Source organism: Myiozetetes cayanensis, unplaced genomic scaffold, assembly GCF_022539395.1.
Source record: "Myiozetetes cayanensis isolate MyiCay16 unplaced genomic scaffold, myiCay2020 scf1, whole genome shotgun sequence".
Lineage (NCBI taxonomy): Eukaryota > Metazoa > Chordata > Aves > Passeriformes > Tyrannidae > Myiozetetes > Myiozetetes cayanensis.
Genome location: NW_026086604.1, coordinates 25356485 through 25376829, shown reverse-complemented (window position 1 = coordinate 25376829; position 20345 = coordinate 25356485). Strand labels below are relative to the sequence as shown.

Sequence of the window (20345 nt, the reverse complement as noted above, 5' to 3'; positions counted from 1 at the left end):
CCTCATTCCCAGTGTAGTCAACGCAGCGAAGGATCAAGTTTCTGTGTATGCCAGGTTCATAGGGAGAGCATGTTTGAAGGAAAATGTTGACACAGGCTCAAGGTCATAACTCTGATTAAGTACAAATAAACAGCTACTGAGGATTTGGAACTGCTACTAGCAACCTAAAGAAACTGTTCTTTAGCTCTTTCACTAAAGAAACTTCTTTCTGATACTTTTGATCAATTAAATTTTGGCAGGAGCCTCAGTTTGGTAAATGTTTTGCCTGAACCAGGCCAACTGAACTGAGCTAGATTTCACATGTGAGTGAAGCCTTACATATATGATTTTAAAGGTTACAGTAAAGACATATTTTAAAAAACTTAAACTGAACAGTTAAAGACATATCATATTCCATCCAGCGCTTAACTGACAACTCATAAAATCATATGATTTGGATCATATGAAATGGATTCTGTGCCCAGCTCTGAATGCTACTCAAGTTTTATCAGCACATACCTGTAGATGTATGCTTTTTCCATAATAGCTTCCAAACGATCATTAAACTCAAAGAATGTGTTATGCTGAGTGGGAAAAAAATGAAAACAATCCAATCACTATTCTTTAGTATGCATCTTTTTATAATAGTACTGACATTGGTTCACATACACATTTTGAAAATGGATTTTTCAATAATCAAACTTTCTTTAGACATTGTCCTGGTTACAGACAGGACAGGGGTTAATTTTTCAGTAGCCAGGAGAGGGCATGGCTAGGAACCAGAGGTTATTCTGTACCACTTCAGTTCATTGCTGGGGGTGGGGAAAATGGACTCTGTTCCAGGTAGAAGCAGCTCTTTTTGGTTGAGAAAACGTGGTAGGGGGAGCTGTGTGGTATTATCTATTATTGAGGAGTTTTACCATGTGAATAATTTCTCTCTCATATATTTTGTTATTAATATTGTGGCTGTTACTGTTCATTTTCTTATCTCATTGTTGTTTCCATTAAACTGTTTTTATCTCAACAAGTGATCTTTGCATTTTGTGTCTCAGTTGGAGAGGGGGGGAGCAGCACATGGTTTTTAGTGGGAGTACTAAATTGAAGAATACCATTCCTAAACCATGACAAACATTTAACTAAATTGTGAACTGAAAAGCAAAGATAAAAATTGGGTTTAATGTGGTTTTTTGAGTGTTAATTGTCTCATTAATCTGACTACAGAAGTAACCTTGCTGATTTGGTCAGACTGCTGCAGATAAAATGACTTCTATTTCCTCAAGTGTATATAATTACTTGGACAACTTGATCACAGAGAATTATATGCACTAACCCTCCTTTTTTCTCTTTCTGAAATTCCAGTAATTCTGCAGTAAGTGACCATATGTATCAACAGCCACATACTAGATGATTCTATGTGGTATCAACTGCAGCTGTATCAAATTCTTCCTGTTAAGTATTTGTCATTGACCTTTAGTGGTAGCTTTTAATATTTGTATATAACCTTTTTCTTTGTTTTTGTTCAGTACACATCTGTTTACCTAACATGAGGTCCTATCTAACTTTTCGTTCTGTCATATTATTTTGGTTCTGATTTATGGAATGTTGAAATTTTGTTGAATATTGAAGTGAAGAACACCCTCAGTTTATTCTCAGAGTTCTTGTGTCTCCCCCACAATGTTAAATGGAAGACGATTCTTCGTCAACATATTGATTGTATGAAGGGGAATGTATTTAGTTGCAGAGAAGCCTGCTATGTACCATGTTCTAATCCCTTTGTAGACACAATTCCAGGTGTCTTTGGACTCAATAAAAAAAGTGGGTTTATGCTTGATAAATATTCTGTGCATAGTTTATATTGTCCTTAGAATTCCTTCCTTTGTTTTTAAACATGAGTCATAAGCAACAGAAGAGAGAAAAATCACTGTCATTAATTAGGGGTTTTTTTAAATCTTTGAAAACTAAACAGGTAATTTGAGATTAATCTCATTTAAATTATGGAAAAAACCAGCTTTAATCACAAAATACCTTTTGAAAGTAGGAATTAAAAGCTGGAAGAAAAGTAAGAGAATAAACGCTTAATTTGGCTAGACTATAGTTTATATTTTTTGTTAGTTTATTTACTGATGTTGTATCTTAGCCTGAAGATATTTTACAATTTATAAATTTCATATTCCTAAATATTATAAAAGACTTTCTGTTGAGTTGCAAAACATTTATGCATGGTTAGCCATCCATCATTAACACAGACCTTACCTTTAGCATCCTGTTTACTCTAAGTGCTGGATTAAATCCAAAGAAGAAGTATAAAATGTCAGATGGCAATACTGATATCACATCAAGCTGTTGAAGAGCAGAGAGGTCAATTTAAACTTCATAGTAATCATCATGCATTTATTTGCTGTCAAAAACTTACTTAGATTGAATCATGACTTCAATAATATTTGAAAAGTCAGCATGCTAAACATGTAGCTTCTCAAAGAACTGACAGGCAAGATCATCTCTTTGAAAGCACCAAGAGCTCTGCCCTGCTTTTAAATTCTCTGTGCCAGAGATTGTGATCTGTTTCATGGGGATTATTAATAGTATCTCATATATTTGATTATTAATACATACTGTTATTTCAATTGTAGTTCTGATAAAACTAAAGTGTTAGGCATATGGCTGGTGAGCGGAGATGGGGACATCACTCCACAAACATGCCTTAAAAGTCCTTCAGCTTCTAAAACCAGGCTGCCTAAAGCAATCTGAAGGAGCACAAAGAACTTCATACTGATATCAGTTACACAGGATTTACTTACCTGAAACTTTACCGAGCTGCGGTAGAATTTCTTTGTTTCCACTTTGTCTGTCTACAGTGATAATGAATGGAGAAAAAGGCAAAGTCAAGAACAGAATGTCAAGAATGAACCTCTGCTACTTGACAATAATAATTATCTGCTGATAGTAGGGATGATGACAGTTAAATTAATGATAGTCTAAAAGTATGAATGGTGGGAAAAGTAGTACTTTTATTAGTCCAGTTTACAATAGATCTGATTTTATTAGAACTATTTGAAAAAATGAGGCTTCGGATTTGACTGATTTTTTTCCAATCTATTCCTTACATTTTCCTTACAAAAAACTTCGCTCTCAAGACATCTGTACCACTTGGTGCTTGACCCAAACCCCTCCAATTTCAGGGTGAAAAACTGCATTAATCTGCAGTGATTCCAAGAAAAATGCAAAGAATGTTTCTGATGGTGTTGTACAAAATTAGCTCCTGAAAAGCTAGCATTAACATGATAACATTATTAGCATTATAATAATCATCATTGCATTCATTAGCAATGATTAGCTTTTTATTTTTAAACTGTTCTTCATGGGAACTCAGGCTAATACCTTAATAAGAAAGGGTAATCACAAGTATCTATTTTTATACTTTTTGTATTTGTATCAGAGACACTTTTAAAAGAACTTTAAAATCTTAAGCATATTTTCATGCCAACTTTCAGTATTATCAGTTTAAGCGTTAAACTAAACACAGGAGATCAGGCAGTAGATGATGTCTTTGTGCACTAAAATCTATGAATTGTAGAAACAGCTTCAAGGGAAACACAATGTAAGCCTTCCATGTTAGAGTTTTAACTTTGCTCATAAAAGTTGAGTTTTGTGGGATTTAGGCAAGATTACCAATTGCTGAATGTCTTGGCCTGGAAAGTACATTACACTGCACTGCATTTAATATCTATTCAAAGGATATTTGCACAGCTTTATCTGTAAAGGTATCTCTAATATTGTGTATGTACAATGTATAAAATTTTATGTAAAAGCACTGTAAAGGCTAGTTCCAAATTACATTTGAGGATATGTAGTTTTGAATTTTCTGTCTGTTGGGCACAGTAATGTCACACTGAAGTTATCAAAACTAATTTTTTTTTTTCTGAAATTGTTTTTTTCCTCTAAGAGGTTAAAGAATCAAAAGCAGGGAAGATTTTAAAGAAAAGTTAATATTCTAGATGTCCTTTTTATATGTTAAGGGCAAACTTTCAACCTTTTTCAGATACTTGTATAAAATTTCATTTTGCATTTTTCTAAGAAAAGATAAACCAAAAAGAGTAGCAAGAATTAAAATTGAATGTACATATTTTCCCAAAAGATAATATATCAAATAAATTATTTTCAAACTATCCTAAAAATTACAGTGATTTGATCTGATTTTAGAAAAAAATAAACCCACGATCTCACAGTCTTTTACATAACATGCTATCCTGTCCAACCCTAGCAGAATATGCACTATGATTCTGGTATAAGGGGAATAGAAAGGTGAAAGTTTCACACAAACATACAAACATGTATATATGCATGAGTACATGTGATATAATCACTGCTTCAAGTAAAACTTCACCAATTTACTCCTTTTGAGAGCTATATGCTTGTCTCAACTGCTCTCTTCTGTTATTTTCAAATCTGTTTTTTCTATTTTTAAGAATGTAGGCAATGGTTACGTTTCTTCCCCCACAGGAGAACGGAAGGTCAGTGGAGAATAGAAAATCAGTGAAGAATGGGAGGTCAATGAAGAAGAATATATGGGTCAATGAAGAAGAATATATGTAAACAAAAAATTTACACAGATTTGACATAATGAGAAGAAAAAGCATCAGATTGGAGGAATTTCTATATTCTACTTTAACACACATCTACTACCTATGGAAATTCCACTTCTAGCACTTACTATTATATCTCCCCCTTTTATAAATCGCACTCGGGGCTGGAAAATCAGTAAATCACAGAGGTAGCAGATATCACAAATGACATCAATGGCAAACCAATATATTATGTTACTTGGGGTTTGATATGGGAACACATAGCGAAGGGGAATAAACCAGCAATTCCAATTATAGGCGATTGTCACAAGCATGAGCCATCCTACGTAACGGCGATCTGAAAAAAAACACATTGAATTTACAGGCATGAACTTAGAGTCTATTGTCATTCTTTTAGACACATTTATTCTACTGCAGTCTCTGGGAATGATTCTGCCCAGAGCAATCTAGCATTCTCCCTTTTTCAAGGGTACATACTGCTAAAGTGATATAGATGAAACTAGGAGTCACACAAGGAATTTGCAAATGGGAAAAAAGATGAGATAATGAGAGCATACAGAAATTTATTCATCTGAAGAAACTCAGTACTATCATTTTGCATGCTGTTCACGTGTGTTATAACTGACAAAAGAATTAGTTGACCCTAATAAATGGTACAAATTCTAGATCAAGAAACTTGGGTTATGACTGTGATTGGTTTGCATGCCATTTTGTGCGTACCATCTTTACAACTGATCATAGAATAGAATCAAAGAATTAGATGGGTTGGAAAGGACCTCTGAGATCATCAAGTCCAACCATTGATCCACTACCACCACAGTTACTAGACCATGGCACTCAGTGCCACATCCAACCTCTTAAATACCTCCAGCGATGGAGAATCCACCACCTCCCTGGGCAACCCATTCCAATACCTGATTACCTTCTCTGTAGAGAATTTCTTCCTAACATTCAACCTAAACCTCCTCTGGCAGAGCTTGTCTTACTGATAGCTGCCTGGGAAAAGAGACCAACCTCCACCTGGCTACAATCTCCTCTCAGGTAGTTGTAGAGAGTGATGAGGTCTCCCCTGAGCCTCCTCTTCTCCAGGCTCTTCTCCAGCTCCCTCAGCCTCTCCTCATAGGACTTGTGTTCCAGTCCCTTCACCAGCCTGGTTGCTCTTCTCTGGACCTGCTCCAGCACCTCAATATCCTTCCTGAACTGAGGGGCCCAGAACTGAACACAATACTCAAGGTGTGGCCTCACCAGTGCTGAGTACAGGGCAAGGATCACTTCCCTGCTCCTGCTGGCCACAGCATTCCTGATCCAGGCCAAGATACCATTGGCCTTCTTGGCCACCTGGGCACACTGCTGGCTCATGTTCAGCTTTCTGTCAATCAGCACCCCCAGGTCCCTTTCCACCTGGCTGCTCTCCAGCCACTCTGTCCCCAGCCTGTAGCACTGCAGGGGGTTGTTGTGGCCAAAGTGCAGGACCCGGCACTTGGCCTTGTTGAACCTCATCCCGCTGGAATCAGATCATCTCTCCAGTCTGTCCAGGTCCCTCTACAGAGCCCTCCTGCTTTCCAGATGATCGACACTTCCCCCCAACTTGATGTCACTTTTCACGTCTTTTTCCTGTTTGGAAAGATGTTTAGGGCAGGACCTTTGCATCCCTCTGAGTTGCAAACTGGAATGTGTATCTTATGGTGTCTCATAGGTGCTATGTAACACCAAGTCACTTCAATATGTCTTTACCCCATTCTACTGCATAGATTTTAATTTACCTGTGTATGAGTCTATGGTGTCTGGTAGCTGCAGTTTCTCCATGTATTTTTTCAGTGGAGGTTTCTTGAATTTACAGCACAGCATATCGCAGTAATGATCCTCCTCTGGCTTTGCTTCTGCCTCCTCTTTTTTTTCTTCTTTTTTTTCTTCTTTTTTTTCTTCTTTTGGTGGGGGTGGTTTCTTTGGTGCTAGACACATAAGATGCCACAAAGGGTGGTATTTTAATAATGACTCAATAACCACACCCTGTTTTGACATGAACAAGAACTTAACCATGTTAAAATCTCTTCTAAAAACACTGGGCAGTGACTAGAATGACATTTTATTATACTAAATGCATTAGAAAAAGAATTGGAGAATAAAATCAGTACTGGCTTAAACATGTGCATCAGCTATCATGAACAGGGCACTTACGTTACAGAGTATAATAATTTCCCTGAACAGTGCCCACAAGTTATACCTTTTATAAGACTGACAAGAAAGGGCTAATTCATAATTCAGCATTCATTAATGCAACTGGACATTTCTTTTTACGTGACTGTTCCAAAGAATGAATGCAGTGAGAATGGAGATAGGCAAAGACACCTGTGCCATGGGCTGATCTCTCCCCTCTCCTGAGACCTGATATACAAGATGCAGCAGGTGAAACCAGTGGGAAGCCTATGATTTTGTATATTTCTAGGCTTATAAAAGTTTTGTGGCACTCCTTTGAGCCCAGTTCTTTCATCTTTGGGCTGGTTATTGTTGTTCACACATGTGTGCTGTTAACTCTGGTTAGGATACACATTCTTAAAAGTAAACTGGCAAACTAGATCTGTAATAATTTAGGAAATAAATGGTTTTAAGTTCTATAAAGAGAATAAAAGAGGTAAATGAGCAAAGAAATAATTAAAGAAAACAGGATTCCTTTATCAGAGGGTATAGTTTACAGTTCTTCAGGAACCACTTTTTACAGTTTTTTAAAAAGCACATAAGATATAAACAGATTCTAAAAAGTTTCAGAACATAAAACCACCACATTGAATTCTTTGTGAAAAGGCAAAAAAAAATCAGACTTTCCTCTGAAGAGGAAAAATACGGATTTGTTTTATATTTCATATTTTGTAAAAAATCAAGGATTAATTAACATCAGTTGAGTTTGATCTATTTGTAGCCTAGACTAAGTCCTCGGTGTGCCCAGAAGATTGTTGTCAAGGCTAAGATTTTTATTTACTTTATTTACACAGCAGATCTCATATCAGAGTGACTAATATCCACTCATAATATACGTATGTTTCTTCATGTGTCTCTGATTCATCTCCATGAATAAACATATTTGGGAGCTATTTTAAAATACAGAGAGCTTCTTGACAGGGAAGTTTCTAGATACTACCTCTATAAGGTTTTTTTCCCAAATTCTTCAGTGATGGAGTTCAAAGGGAGCTTGTACCTAGGGACCTGGCTTATTGTAGAGAACTATGGATAAGTTGAATTCAGTGGGCACAAACTGATCCTTCTAGTGGATAAATACACTATACTTACAAAAAAATTATCACAGTATTTTCTGTTCCCACAAAATAATGTTCAGGTTTAAGCTCAACAAATTCACAGCTATTTTGAGAGTCACTTACAAGCTGTAGGACTGCCTTCAGGTGAAGACAGCACTGGGTCATTCAGTTTTTCCTTATAGACAGTTGCCCTTTCCCGTAATTTTTTTAAAATCTCTTGAAGCTGGGCCTCAGCATACTCATTTCTCTGGAAATCTGAAGGTGTTGGCTTCTGTGTGCTAATTAAAACAAAAAGAAATAAAGTTTTATGTACTGGAAATCAATGGAAGAAAACAACTCTTATTCCATTTCCGAGCTGAAGTCAGATATTTAGATCTTTATTGAGCACAGTGCTTTTTCACATCACTTAATTCATGCTAAGAGGAAACTTATGTTACCTGCTCTTGCTTTCTGCTTGTGCCAGCAGCAGTTTATGTATTATTTCATGCAGAGGAGATCAGGGTACCCTGTATAGCCCATTACACTAATGACTTCCCACTTCTGCTTTTCACCAAGTTCTGTGACTGTGTAAAGCCTAGAGCTAATCTGATGTTTTCACTAAGTGACAAGGCATGCTTTTCCCATCTGTGCATAAAAATGTGCTCGTTATTGTATGTTAATGTCCTAATGATGATGGGAGAAAACTGAGCTAAAGACTGAAATGGAGGTGGGGGAAGAGAGACTATGCTTACCTGATGCTTCCTAATGTTGGGAAAATTGATTTCATCTAGGATTTTTACTGTTTGTTATGGCTAACATGAGATAAAAAAGTACATTTGTTTTCAGTGAAAACAAAACAATGATGTTTCTTGCTGAGGTTTCTTCCTTTTGTGCTAGTGTTTTACTCTGGGTCATAGTAACACTGAGCTGATACTCCAGCACTCACAGCATTTGTTCAAACCTGAGGCCTGTTGATTTTCAAACACCTGCAAACTCACATTCTGCACTGAAACTAATGCTTTCATTAGGATTTATGCATGCTGGTAAGTCAAATAGAAAGTGATTCTTGATCAACTCTTTTGGGCTTATTCATATTTGAAATTTCATCCTCAGTTACTTGCTACTGTGTGATTATGCAGACTGGGGCTGCTTTGGAGTGTCACTCAGTTGGCAACTGGGCTACACATTTGGACTTCCTCTATGTGGAGACCAGGATATGGGATTTTTTTTCTGTACCTTGACTCAATACTTCTCAGCTGTGACACACTGATGTAGAGCTGAGTGGAAATTCCTGTGACTGGCACAGGGCAGCTCAAGGCTTCCTCCCACACAGGTCATAATTGCTACCCTGGTACCAAATGCCTGAAATCTATTCCCAACGCCCCAAATACCACGGAGATGTGGATACTACAACAAGAGAAGCAGCACCAAGAGTGAATTATGCTTGAAATGACCAGATTCTTGAGAAAATCTTCCCAAAGGTGAGTAGAGGGAAAGCGGTATCACAGCATCTCGGGTAGAGAAGAAATGAAAACCACTGCGAAGAGATCTTTGAGTAAACACCATATCTCCTCAAGACCTAAACCTGCTTCAAAGCTCCTAACAGAAGGAGGTGTAACTAAAAAAAGGACAGTGTTAGAGTTAGCTTTTTGAGCAGCACAGTTTTCTGGAGACACAACACACATCATGGTGTCCAAGGAAGTATAATTTAAGCATGTGAAAATCCTTCAGCTGTAAAACCATTGGATGAAGTGGAGATATGCTGTTCAAAGCAGCAGAAGAAGCAGAAGTTTGGAATTATATGCTTGTCATTCCTCTAATTTAAGTCTTGTGTAGTGTCTATTTCTTAAAACTCCCCAGACAAGATTAATCAAAGCAGTTCTGATACATTTTGTAATCTCATCACAGTTCCTTTTGTGTCACATATTCTCTTTGCTCAGGCTGTCTGCAATGTAATGAAATCCTTTCTTGTTTTGAGCTAACATGTCACAATTAGTTTTTTGGCTTCTATGCAAAGAATCTAAAATAATTCTTAGTTTTCGCTGTTGCTGTACTTGCTCAGGGTATTAGCTATCTTGAAGCTGAATACACTTAATCACAAGTGTCATGCCAAAGGCCCCTTCTGTCTGCTTTCTAGGGACCTATAAATTGCATGGTATTTTCTTCTTATTTCACAGAATTTCCAACAAAATTTGAAGTCTCCTGTACCATGAATTTGGTGCTATATCTTTGCAGTGTAGTACAGAGGAAGCATTTTTCTGTTGGTACTGATTAGAATCTATGTGACTTAGTTTAAAGCTATTCACCCCACAGTTGATGAGAAATTGATTTTCCTTGCCCTACTTCTCATTTGGCTTGCACTGCCTCCTCCTATATTTTTCTCTAGTAACGAAATGCTTACTTTAAATTTTCTCTTGTTAATACATGTGGAAGAGGCCACATGTTGAACAAAGCTAATTCAAAGATGTTCATTGTACATTCACTTTGTGTGGAGGTGCACTTTAAATTGCCTTGGCTAATGAAGCCCATTAAAACTTGACTAAATCACTTCTAATAAACTTAACTACTTGTCTCGCATCAGGTGGTACTGGGATTTGTCTCCAAGTTGTTATTCTTTAAGCAAATTTATACCTGACCTTTGTGCAATGTGTTACAATAGGCCTGGGTCTATATTACTTACTACACCATAAGTCCTTTACAGAGTGAAAATGTTTATTCCCTGAAGAAGTAATAGTTTCATGTGGCCTAGGAAATGAAAGTCAGGACCACAACTCATGTGCTATGCACATATTCTTGTTATTACCTCAAACATATTTTGTTTAACAATAGCAACATATGTAACATGAGAATGATAATAATAATAATAATGCAGTTTTCTGATATTTTTCACTTGTAGGTTTTATTTTTTTAACTTGTAGGTTTAAACTTGATTGCTTAGTGAATAAAATAACAGTGTCTCAATTCTGTCCATGCCATGAGAAAAGATTTAGACACATAGTGAAAGAATACGGACTTGAAACAGGCTATGGAAATACTGTGTTGAGTGTGCTAATGTATGCAACAGCTGTTAAGTATTGTGACTTGAAAGTTTTCTGTGTTAAGAGTTTAAATAAACTGTAATAAAGAAATGTAATACTTATTTCAGAATAAATGAGGTTTACCCTCTTCTAAATTACAATCAAGATTTTAATCCCTTCTTGCTTTTAGGCCATGAACACTAAATACCTGAGATTGGTTTAATCTTTTGTGTAGTAGGAAACCCCTGAGAAAATGTATTTCACAAATGTATGCTGCTGCCTGAAAAAAATCCATACCATACCACTTTTTGCTGATTTCAGTTATAACTCTTTTTTTTTTTCTTTTTTTTTTTTTTGGTAGCACTTGAAAAACTTTGTCCTAACTACATGGAAATAGAGTTCTTGATCTTGCAATAAAGCTTTTAATGCATTTATTGAGCCATGCATTGTGATTTATGATTGTATTTATGACCTGTGTCTTGAACAAATTATTTGTTTTTCTGAATAAATTATGGAGTTTTCAAAAGGATGTGACAATGCATAGCTATACAGATGTCCACAAAACATGATTGTCTGGCTGAGAAAGATTTCAGACAGAAAAATGTCAGAAAAATGTAGTTCCAGGCATTGCAAAATGTATTGGTTCAAAAACATATCCTCAGTTTGTGCTGACAATCCCATAGTAATGTCATAGAAACCAGAACTCTCTATGTGCCCCAAGTTCCACGCCTAAGTTCACACATCCTAAATTACTAGTAGACCTAGTAGTAGAAAAATAACATCAGCCATCATTTTGGCATAGGAACAGAGGTATTCCAAAAAGCTAACTTTAACTATTTTGATTATGCTCCCTTTATAGTCAAAGGAAGGCTTCCCTGAGGAGAGGGTCAGAATGACTGAGATAAGTTTCTGCTGTGAACTGCCTGCAAAAGGAGCCTATCCTTCTGCTTTACCTGCACAGGAAGCTGATGGAGTTTAGAAGTGAGCTTTAATATTTTCTTTCATGATGCTGGTACAAAACGTAGTTGTGTACTAATGATGTTTCATAGGACATTGGATTTGGAGGATTAAAAAGTAGGAATGATTCCTATCCTGGAAAATTTGAATTATTTAGTCTAAGTAATAGAAATGAGAATGCATCTAATGCTCCATACTGCGGACATGTACTAAGAATCAAAGCGTAAGAATTTCTTCTGTAAGTGCTGGGATCATCAAGATAAATATACAAGTGTTTAGTCAACAGCAAGATGCCTATGAGCCCTATGTAATCTGGCTATGAAAAACACAGGTGCAAATGTAACTCCAGAAAGCATATGACATATGGTCAGGGAAGGAAACATTAATATTGGGATATGAGCCAATGTGAGAGTAATTTTGACCAGTTGTATTCAAAAGGTGAATTCACGTAGGAAACTCTATAAAGTCTCTTAGAATGGCCAGGGCTGTTGGGAATGTGGCTTTAAAAATGACAGCAAAGCAGATTGAGAGGCAGTAGAATCATTGTCTGTAAATTCAAATTTTGGTGAAGAACCATGTAGGGAAAAGAAGTGTTTGAGTTGCAGAACAGTAAGAAGAATATTGTAAGAAGAAAAAAATGTGAATAGAAACACAATTAATTAGTATGAGTTAAAGGTCTGAGGAAAGTTTCTAGGCACTTAATGACCGGAATTCTAGGAAGCCTTTTAATGTGAGTAGCAACTGAAGCAAGCTTGACAGACTTCAAGATTGTATTAGTTAGGATCATGGAAATTGTCGTAGGCTATGATTCCCAGGAAAGCAAAAGAATCTATGCAGCATGACAGGAGACCCTTTTCAGCAAACAAACTTGAATTATACAAAAGGTTTAGAAAGGGAATAAGTGACTTCACCTGTATTCTTACCATCAGATCTGCTATTACCATAAATCTTAATAGCTCAAATGATAAGAAAGTGAATTTCTAAGATAAATGTCTTAAAGTCTCGGAACAAGTTGTTGACTCATTAGATTCCATTGAATTTCAAAAAACTCTAAATTCAATTTTTAATTTCCAAGACTAGTAGTCTTGGAACAAGTATCTTCCTTTGATCCACCATCTCTTCTTTTAGTCACAGAATCATCAAGGTTGGAAGACACCCTCAAGATCACCAACAGTCAAGTAAGCACCACCACAATCATTCCTAAACCACATCCCCAAGTACCACATCCAGATACCTCTTGAACACTTACAGAGATGGTCACTCCACCACTTCCCTGGGCAACTTATTCCAAAGCCTAAACACTCTTTCAGTGAATTTTTTTTTCTAATATCAAATTTGAACCTCCCCTGACAAGTGAAAATGTTTGAGAGAGTCCCATCTTTAGTGATACAGATTATGACTTTCTCTATTTGCTGCCTGTTTTGAAATACTGGCATTATATTACATTTTCTTTGCAATAAAAAAAAGAACAAATTACATTTTAATTTTAATTTTATTTTAGGATTGAGTTATTCTTCACAATGAAATTTGATTTTAAACTGGTATTACTTTTGTCCTACTATATGTTTTATTACATATTTCATTAATGTAAACATATCATAATATTTGGGTTGGTTTTGGTTTTATATATATATATATATATAAAAGCAAGAATGGGTCATAAGCATTTATAAGCTTCATGTGGGCAACATGTAAATAAAACTTTCCATTGGAATGTATGACTTTCCCTTAGTTTAGAGTCTGTACAGAAATCATGCTTGTTTGGGTGCATTTCCCAGGTCTCATGTTGTATTCATAAAGCAAAGCAGTTATGGAAACAACAGCACTTGAGGAAGGTACTGTGTGCCAGAGTTATTTACTCGTATTGGACTCAGAACAAACTTCCTGTTGGAGTAAAGTCTGAAAACTAATAATCTGGGCTGCATGAGATTCCTCCTGTTTAGTTCAAAGATTTGTCACAACAGCTGCTTTGACATCATCCTAGTTATTATGTCACAAGTGTCTTTGAATCCTCTAATCTTCTTTACACTTCTCTCTCAGGAGAAGTCTGTCTCAATGCTGAACACTGACTGAGATACCAGATTAAAATGTGAATAAGATTTTATTTTAATTAACAATTCTGCAGTAGGAACTATGCAAAGAAAGTAGTACAAATGTTGAAGGTATGAATTAGCTATGAAAAAAATCACCTTTCTTTAAGGCAACAGGTGATATAAAGTTGTTTAATTGCACTAGATTTTTACTATGATGTAAACATCATAATTTCTAATATTAATTGCTTTAGAACAAAGGCATAATATTCTAAGGAAGTCATTGCGTCTTTCTTATCTGTAAGTAAATAAATCAATCTGGGATATCTTCCACTTATCAGGAATTTTTAAAGATATTTCTTATCATATACATATAATGTCTGTTGCATTCAAACACATTTAAATTCAAACTCATAACTTATTTGTATAAGCATATAATAATTTATGCCTACATAAAAAAATTGTCAGAGTATGATCTAGTGTTGTACAGAGCTCATGGGCAGCACAGCACAAATCCTTCTTCTGATTTTCTATTCTTCAGTTTTTATTAATACCCAGGGAATTAAAAGCTAAAATTAAAACACCATAAAATTTCCCGTAGTGAATTTTTTAAAACATTTCAAAAAGTCTCAAATTAGAAAAACTTAATTTTCAATAAATGCTTTCATTTCCCATCTGTTTTCATACAGACTCTAAAATAATCATACAATCATAAGACTGTAGAGAAGTTTGAGACATCCTGTAATCCTAGTGCCCAAAGCTCAAAGCAGAATGAGGTATACCTGACAGATTCTTGTCTAACCTGTTCTTAAACATGTCTAGTGATGGCTATTCCATAACCTTCCTAAAGAATTTATTCTAGTGGTTTACTATATTTATTTTACTTTTTTTTCTCAACATAAATCTCTTTCAGTAAAATTTGTCCTATGCTCTGGGGACATGGAATAAAATGTATTGCCCCTTCTCTTTTATATCACTTTTTGGTTGTTTGCACATTTTTGTTTTCTCACTTTTTTGTTTATTTGTTTGTGGTTTTGGATTTGTGGTTTTTGTTTGTTTGTTTTTCTTTCTGCTGAACTTCATGCCATATACTAATGTTACCTATGCTAATTACCTTGGTGTGACTCTCTTTGTTGCAATTTTACCTTCATTAGTGGCAAACTGTTATACAGCAACCTGTGTAGAAACTCACTTCATTCACCTTTTCCAGGATCACAAAGAAATATGGTGAGAGAGAGACAGAAAGAATCCAATCCTCTGATACGAGTTCCAGTTATCACTCTCTAAGGCCATCTTTTCCCCTTCTGCAGGCCTCTGATATATTCTTTTCTGAATTCAGCAACAAAGCAGGCATGTTTCCTGCAGACACAGATCATCACACATCTCCTCCTGAGTATCATTTACCCAGGGCACTGAATAAGATTGGACTGCCAGATCTGTTTGACTTCTCATCTCACCCTCAAGTGTTCACCTGTCACTGTTTCCTCTGGTCCTCTCTTGAGCTGTACAACATAGGATGTTTTAGACCTAAATAGCTCATATTTGGAAAACGAATAAATAACTGCAGACATGGTATTTTAATAAAACATGTTGGACCAAATTAAATATAGGTATGATTACTTACACTTGTCACGAAGTAATAACCAGTTTTCTTTTCCTAAATAATAGTAAACATTATGTCTTAGATTTATATGCCTCTTAGATTTATCAAGAGAGACCCTGATATATTTGCAAATTTTTGGTACAAATGTGATTTAAATAACTGAAATTTAAATATTAATGGTTTATATTGCACACAGTAATGCACCTGTCACAATGCTCACTGCTTTGTGTTTTCTCCCTGAGAATGACTCAACAGATAATAGCAGAGATAATATTCTGAATAAATTATAATTTCTTCCTTTACAAAAAAGGTTGCTTCTTACTTTGAAAAATATTAAGTCAATGGAGGATTTGCACAAAATGCTTTTAATTAAAGAAATAAATCAGTGACAAAATATTACAAATTCTTATGTATTCTAAAAAAAAAAAAAATTTCTTCCATTTATACAGCCAGAAATGAATATATATGAATATTATGGTCATATAATTTAAAATAATGACATGAAAGAAGAAAAAAAGAAGCATTTTAGTCTGTATAATGACATTCCTATCCCTTTACTCACTTCACCTAATCTTCAATGAAAAACTCCCAAATTCTCTATCTTTTTAATTTCAGGCTACCTACTTGATTGTCATGCAGACTGAATGGCATTAAATAACATGGATAACTACATCCTACAGAACAGACGGAATTTGAAGGCTCTAGGGAAACACATCTCAGCAATAATTACAACAAGTTTAACCCATTTTGGTACAGGCCACACACCATCACCTTTCTATTTAATTTTCAGGTTCTCCATGTAGTCATTGCAGAAATTCAAATCCAAGAACTAAAAGTGACAGGCTCTGAAAATAAAGAATACCTAAGCAGAAGGAACATAAGTGCCAAGGAAAGTATTTTTATTTTCTAACACATTAATGTCTTTAAAGCCAAGCTTAAAGAATGTACTGGATGCATTCTCTCTGTTTACAATTTTAAGTAATGCAGAGATTAGCTGGAAAAAAATTAGGAAATATATAGTCTCTTTATAAAATGTGTTTGTAATTGCGTTCTAACTGGGATTTTTCAGAAGGCCCAGCATTGGCCTTGTTTTACTTCATCTCAGTTTGACTGGAGTTTAGCGCCATGAGTGTCACCTTCTTGTGTCCCGACAGGAATCAAGGCTTTCTGGAGACTGCAGAGGGTTGATACTGGGTCTTTTTCACCAGTGTGTGGAGATTTTGTTCTTGTGATAGGACATAGTTTCACTAAGATGCATCTACTTGGTGAACTGATGTGTTGTAACTAGTGTATAGCAAGCACTAATAAGCACGGTAATTTTCTTGGTCAAGGTAATTGAGGTAAATGAAGTGCATTACTCACTAAGAACATGCTACCAGCAGGAGTTCTCTTTATTAGCCTGGTTATGCACCACATAGAAAATTGCCTCTTAATCTTTGTTTTGTTTTCTTTTTTTGCTATTAGCCAAATTAAAGCGGAAAAAAATGTCCTTTATGGGCCTGAGAAGGACTTATATAGTCTATTAGGTAATAGGATGTGGCTGTGAAAAGGGTAAACTACAGGCATAAAATTCAGTCTTCCTGAACCACCACGTGTTCATATGGCAGTTTGAAGCACTGAAGTTCTCTTTTGTTTGAAAATGTGTTTCTGCATTTGAAAAAGCAGAATCAGAAGAATAATCTTTCTGGATGGGAATGTTGAATTTTTTTTTTATAATTGTTAATATTTTATTTAAATTTCATTACTGCATTTTATATTAACTTATTTTTTTTCATAATAACCAGGTTCTGAAGGTGGCATATCACACATAGTATTTTGTTCCTCTCTAATCATAACTGAGAATGTGTAAGAACTTGAGGTGAAATCTAAGAGCATAGGAAGTACCAGTTGCCTACCATATTTTTTTTTCTTTATGTGTGCTTGGCTTGCAAATATGGATTATTATCTTACACAGCATTTTGCAGAGTGGAGTTCATGATCTTTAGCTGAGGTTTCAGAGTACTACCTTAGTATAAATAGTACCTTGTAATCTCTTTGATAATCTGGGAAGATGAAACAGTCTTACAAATTTAGCTGGGCTTAAAGGCTTTTAAAAGACACAGAGGAGAGAAAAGGTCATAGAAGCTGTTCGTGACCCTCCATTTTCTCTCATCCATCCTCTCAGATGCTTTGTTTACTATCCTTCCTACTTTTTCCTGAACTTGCTGTGAATTCTTTGTCTCGCTCCCTGATGCCAGATATCCACTACTATTTTTCCCTTAGGCATCTGTCTCCCCTCTGCTTTTACCTGCCAAAACACTTTATGCAGTCCTGTTCTTCATCAGATTTATCATGCCACAAGCTCCACATTTGCTTCCAGCCTTTGGCGTGGCATCATGCAAAGGTTTCATATTAGCCTCTCCTGTGTCACGTTTGTGATCATGTCAATCATGGTTTTCTGATTACCTTTTTTTGTTAGATTTTGGATTCCAAACAGTATTCTCGCAAAGCATTTTGTCACTTTCTTTTTGTCCTTGTGGGTCCCCAGTGGTGTGCCAGGTTTGCTTATGTGCTGTGCAGTGCCTCACAGGAAATGCTTTGCATGGCAGCTCAAAAAAGTGCAGGATTGTGTGTGCACATACGTGTTTTTACAAACCCTCCACAACAGAAAGCAATTCCTACATGTTATAAAGGCTGCAATGACACTTTGTGTTAGTTCCTTGTTAATAAGACTCCACTGCCTTCTATTACAGTGCAAATGAGGTCCTGAGCATTCTGCTCCCTCATTTCTTGTTGTGAAGAGAGAGGATAGTCTTAGCACACCCTTCCAGAGGTTATTATTGCTCAGTGAATAGCTGTTTGTGAAAATTGCCCAGTACTCTGTTACATTATCATTATTGATGGAAGGGAGAAAAATATATTGGCAGACAGGGCCAATTTGTGTGCAATCCCTTCCAAGCCATTAGGAAAGAGACACTAAAAGTTTCTGTCACTGGACCGTAATTCAGTGCTTGGCACATCGTCCATTCTTGCTTGTCTTCTCTTTCAGACATAGTGTTCAGGTGGCTGAGACCAGTGCTGCATCTGTATACTTTTTATTAATGTCTATCCTCATGTACTGTGGTATTTTAAAAAATGAGGGTATGCTGAGAGGGAAAAACAGACTTTTTTTTTTTTTTTTGTGGACAAACAATTTCTATCAGAATTTTTAGAAGCAAATGCAGTATTTGTCAGAATTGTCATTCACTTAACAAGAGAAAAAAATATTTGTTCTTTTAGAGAAAGTTCAAAACACTATTTTCCTGTTGATAGATACTACAAGCTGTGTACCACCATGAGTAAAAAGTTACTCTATTGTAGCTGAACTGGAAGAGGGAGACAGCTGGAGCACAGTCTTGCAAACTGTCATACGTATTACTGATTTCTGATAATTAGGTTAATATAATTGTTCAAAAAGCAATATTACCTAAGATTTTAAAGTTTAAAATCCTTATGTGAAAGCTCATTACTTTCTCCTTAAATTCTGCATGGAGTGACATGGATCTGATTCAAATGAAAAATGTGCAGTTCCAAACAGGACAACTGCCTTCTCTCTTCCTTACTTTATGTCTCTGAGCCTCCACAGGAGCATTTAAAAAATTAAATGTCTCAGTAGCAGCAGATAAAGTGAAACCTTTTCTATTAACAAAATTTCCATGAAAGTTGAGGTTCTCTGGATGTATGTGTTGTGAATAAATATAGGTATCCACAAACTTAATTTTATTATGTGTATTACTTAGGGTCTGTAGGCATACTGCTGATTTCTTTCCATGCAGATCAAGTAACTTTTGATTAAACTTTGACTGCTGGAAGACAATTAGTATAAGAAAATAGTCTATAAAAGTTAATGTTTCTGAAGAGCCTTCAATGGGACTTCTATCCACACTCTCTGTCTTGGTTGTCCCCTTAAGGTCAGGCCTTAGTCCCTGCCTGAGCTATGCCTAGCTATGTCTAGCTCCAGTTCTGTCCCTGGCCCTGTCTCCTAGAGAGACTTTGGAGCCACCTTGCCTCCAGCCCTTTCTCTGACCTTGTCTTTTTGGACCCTGACTGGACTCTCTGGATGGACTCTAAACCTTTGCCTTGTTGATGGAGCCTATTGCTAGGATCCTGCTCTGCTTGCTGTATTCAGACCCTGTGGGACTGAACTTTGTTGGTAAGGACAATGCTTGTGCTGGGGTTATCCTTGGCTCCCATCTCTGGATGGGAGTTGTCTGCTGGAGTTATCTCTTGGCTTCCCTCAGGGATCCCTTGCTGCAATCTGAAATACAGCTGGGCAAAATCTGAAATTCCAGCTGAGAAAAGTCTACCAGTGATTTCCCCAGCCTTGATTTCCATAACAGTGTCACAGAATGGTTTTGTTTGCAAGAGACCTTTAAAGATCATTTTGTCCAACCCATTTGCTTTGGGCAGGGAGGGGCTCACCTAAATCAGGTTGCTCAGAGCCATGTCCAACCTGACCTTGAACACTTCCAATGATGGGGCATCCACAACTTCTCTGACAAACCAGTGTCTCACCACCTTCATCACAAAAAATTTTCATCCTCGTATCTAGTCTAAATCTGCACTCTTAAAATTAAAAACCATTACCTCTTCTTGTATAGCAACAGTATCTGCTAAAAAGTCTGTCTTCATCTTTTTTATAAGCCCCTTCTAAGTATCGGAAGGCAGCTATGAGTTCTCCACAGAACCTTTTCCTCTCTAGGCTGAGCAATCCCAACTCTCTCAGCCTTTTCTCATAGGAGAGGTGCTCCACCCCTCTGATTATTTTTGTGGCCCTCCTCTGGACCCGCTACAACAAGTCCATGTCTTTCCTGTACTGAGGACTCCAGAGCTGGATGCAGTACTCCTGGTGGAGTCTTAACAGAAGAGTAGAGGAGGGTGAATCACCTGCCTCAATTTGCTGAACACACTGTTTTTTTGATGAGCCC

General features: G+C 36.4%; 1 protein-coding gene across 1 annotated transcript in view; it reads right to left on the bottom strand.

Annotated features, from left to right (window-relative positions):
* CNGB3 (cyclic nucleotide gated channel subunit beta 3) overlaps nucleotides 1-20345 on the bottom strand; it is a 61087-nt gene that overhangs the window by 22805 nt on the left and 17937 nt on the right. The window contains exons 4-9 of the mRNA XM_050317635.1: nucleotides 7937-8091; nucleotides 6326-6514; nucleotides 4691-4899; nucleotides 2778-2828; nucleotides 2233-2319; nucleotides 499-563 (exon numbers count right to left, since the gene is read on the bottom strand). Coding sequence (XP_050173592.1) covers nucleotides 499-563; nucleotides 2233-2319; nucleotides 2778-2828; nucleotides 4691-4899; nucleotides 6326-6514; nucleotides 7937-8091 — 756 coding nt within the window. The remainder of the gene's footprint in view (nucleotides 1-498; nucleotides 564-2232; nucleotides 2320-2777; nucleotides 2829-4690; nucleotides 4900-6325; nucleotides 6515-7936; nucleotides 8092-20345) is intronic.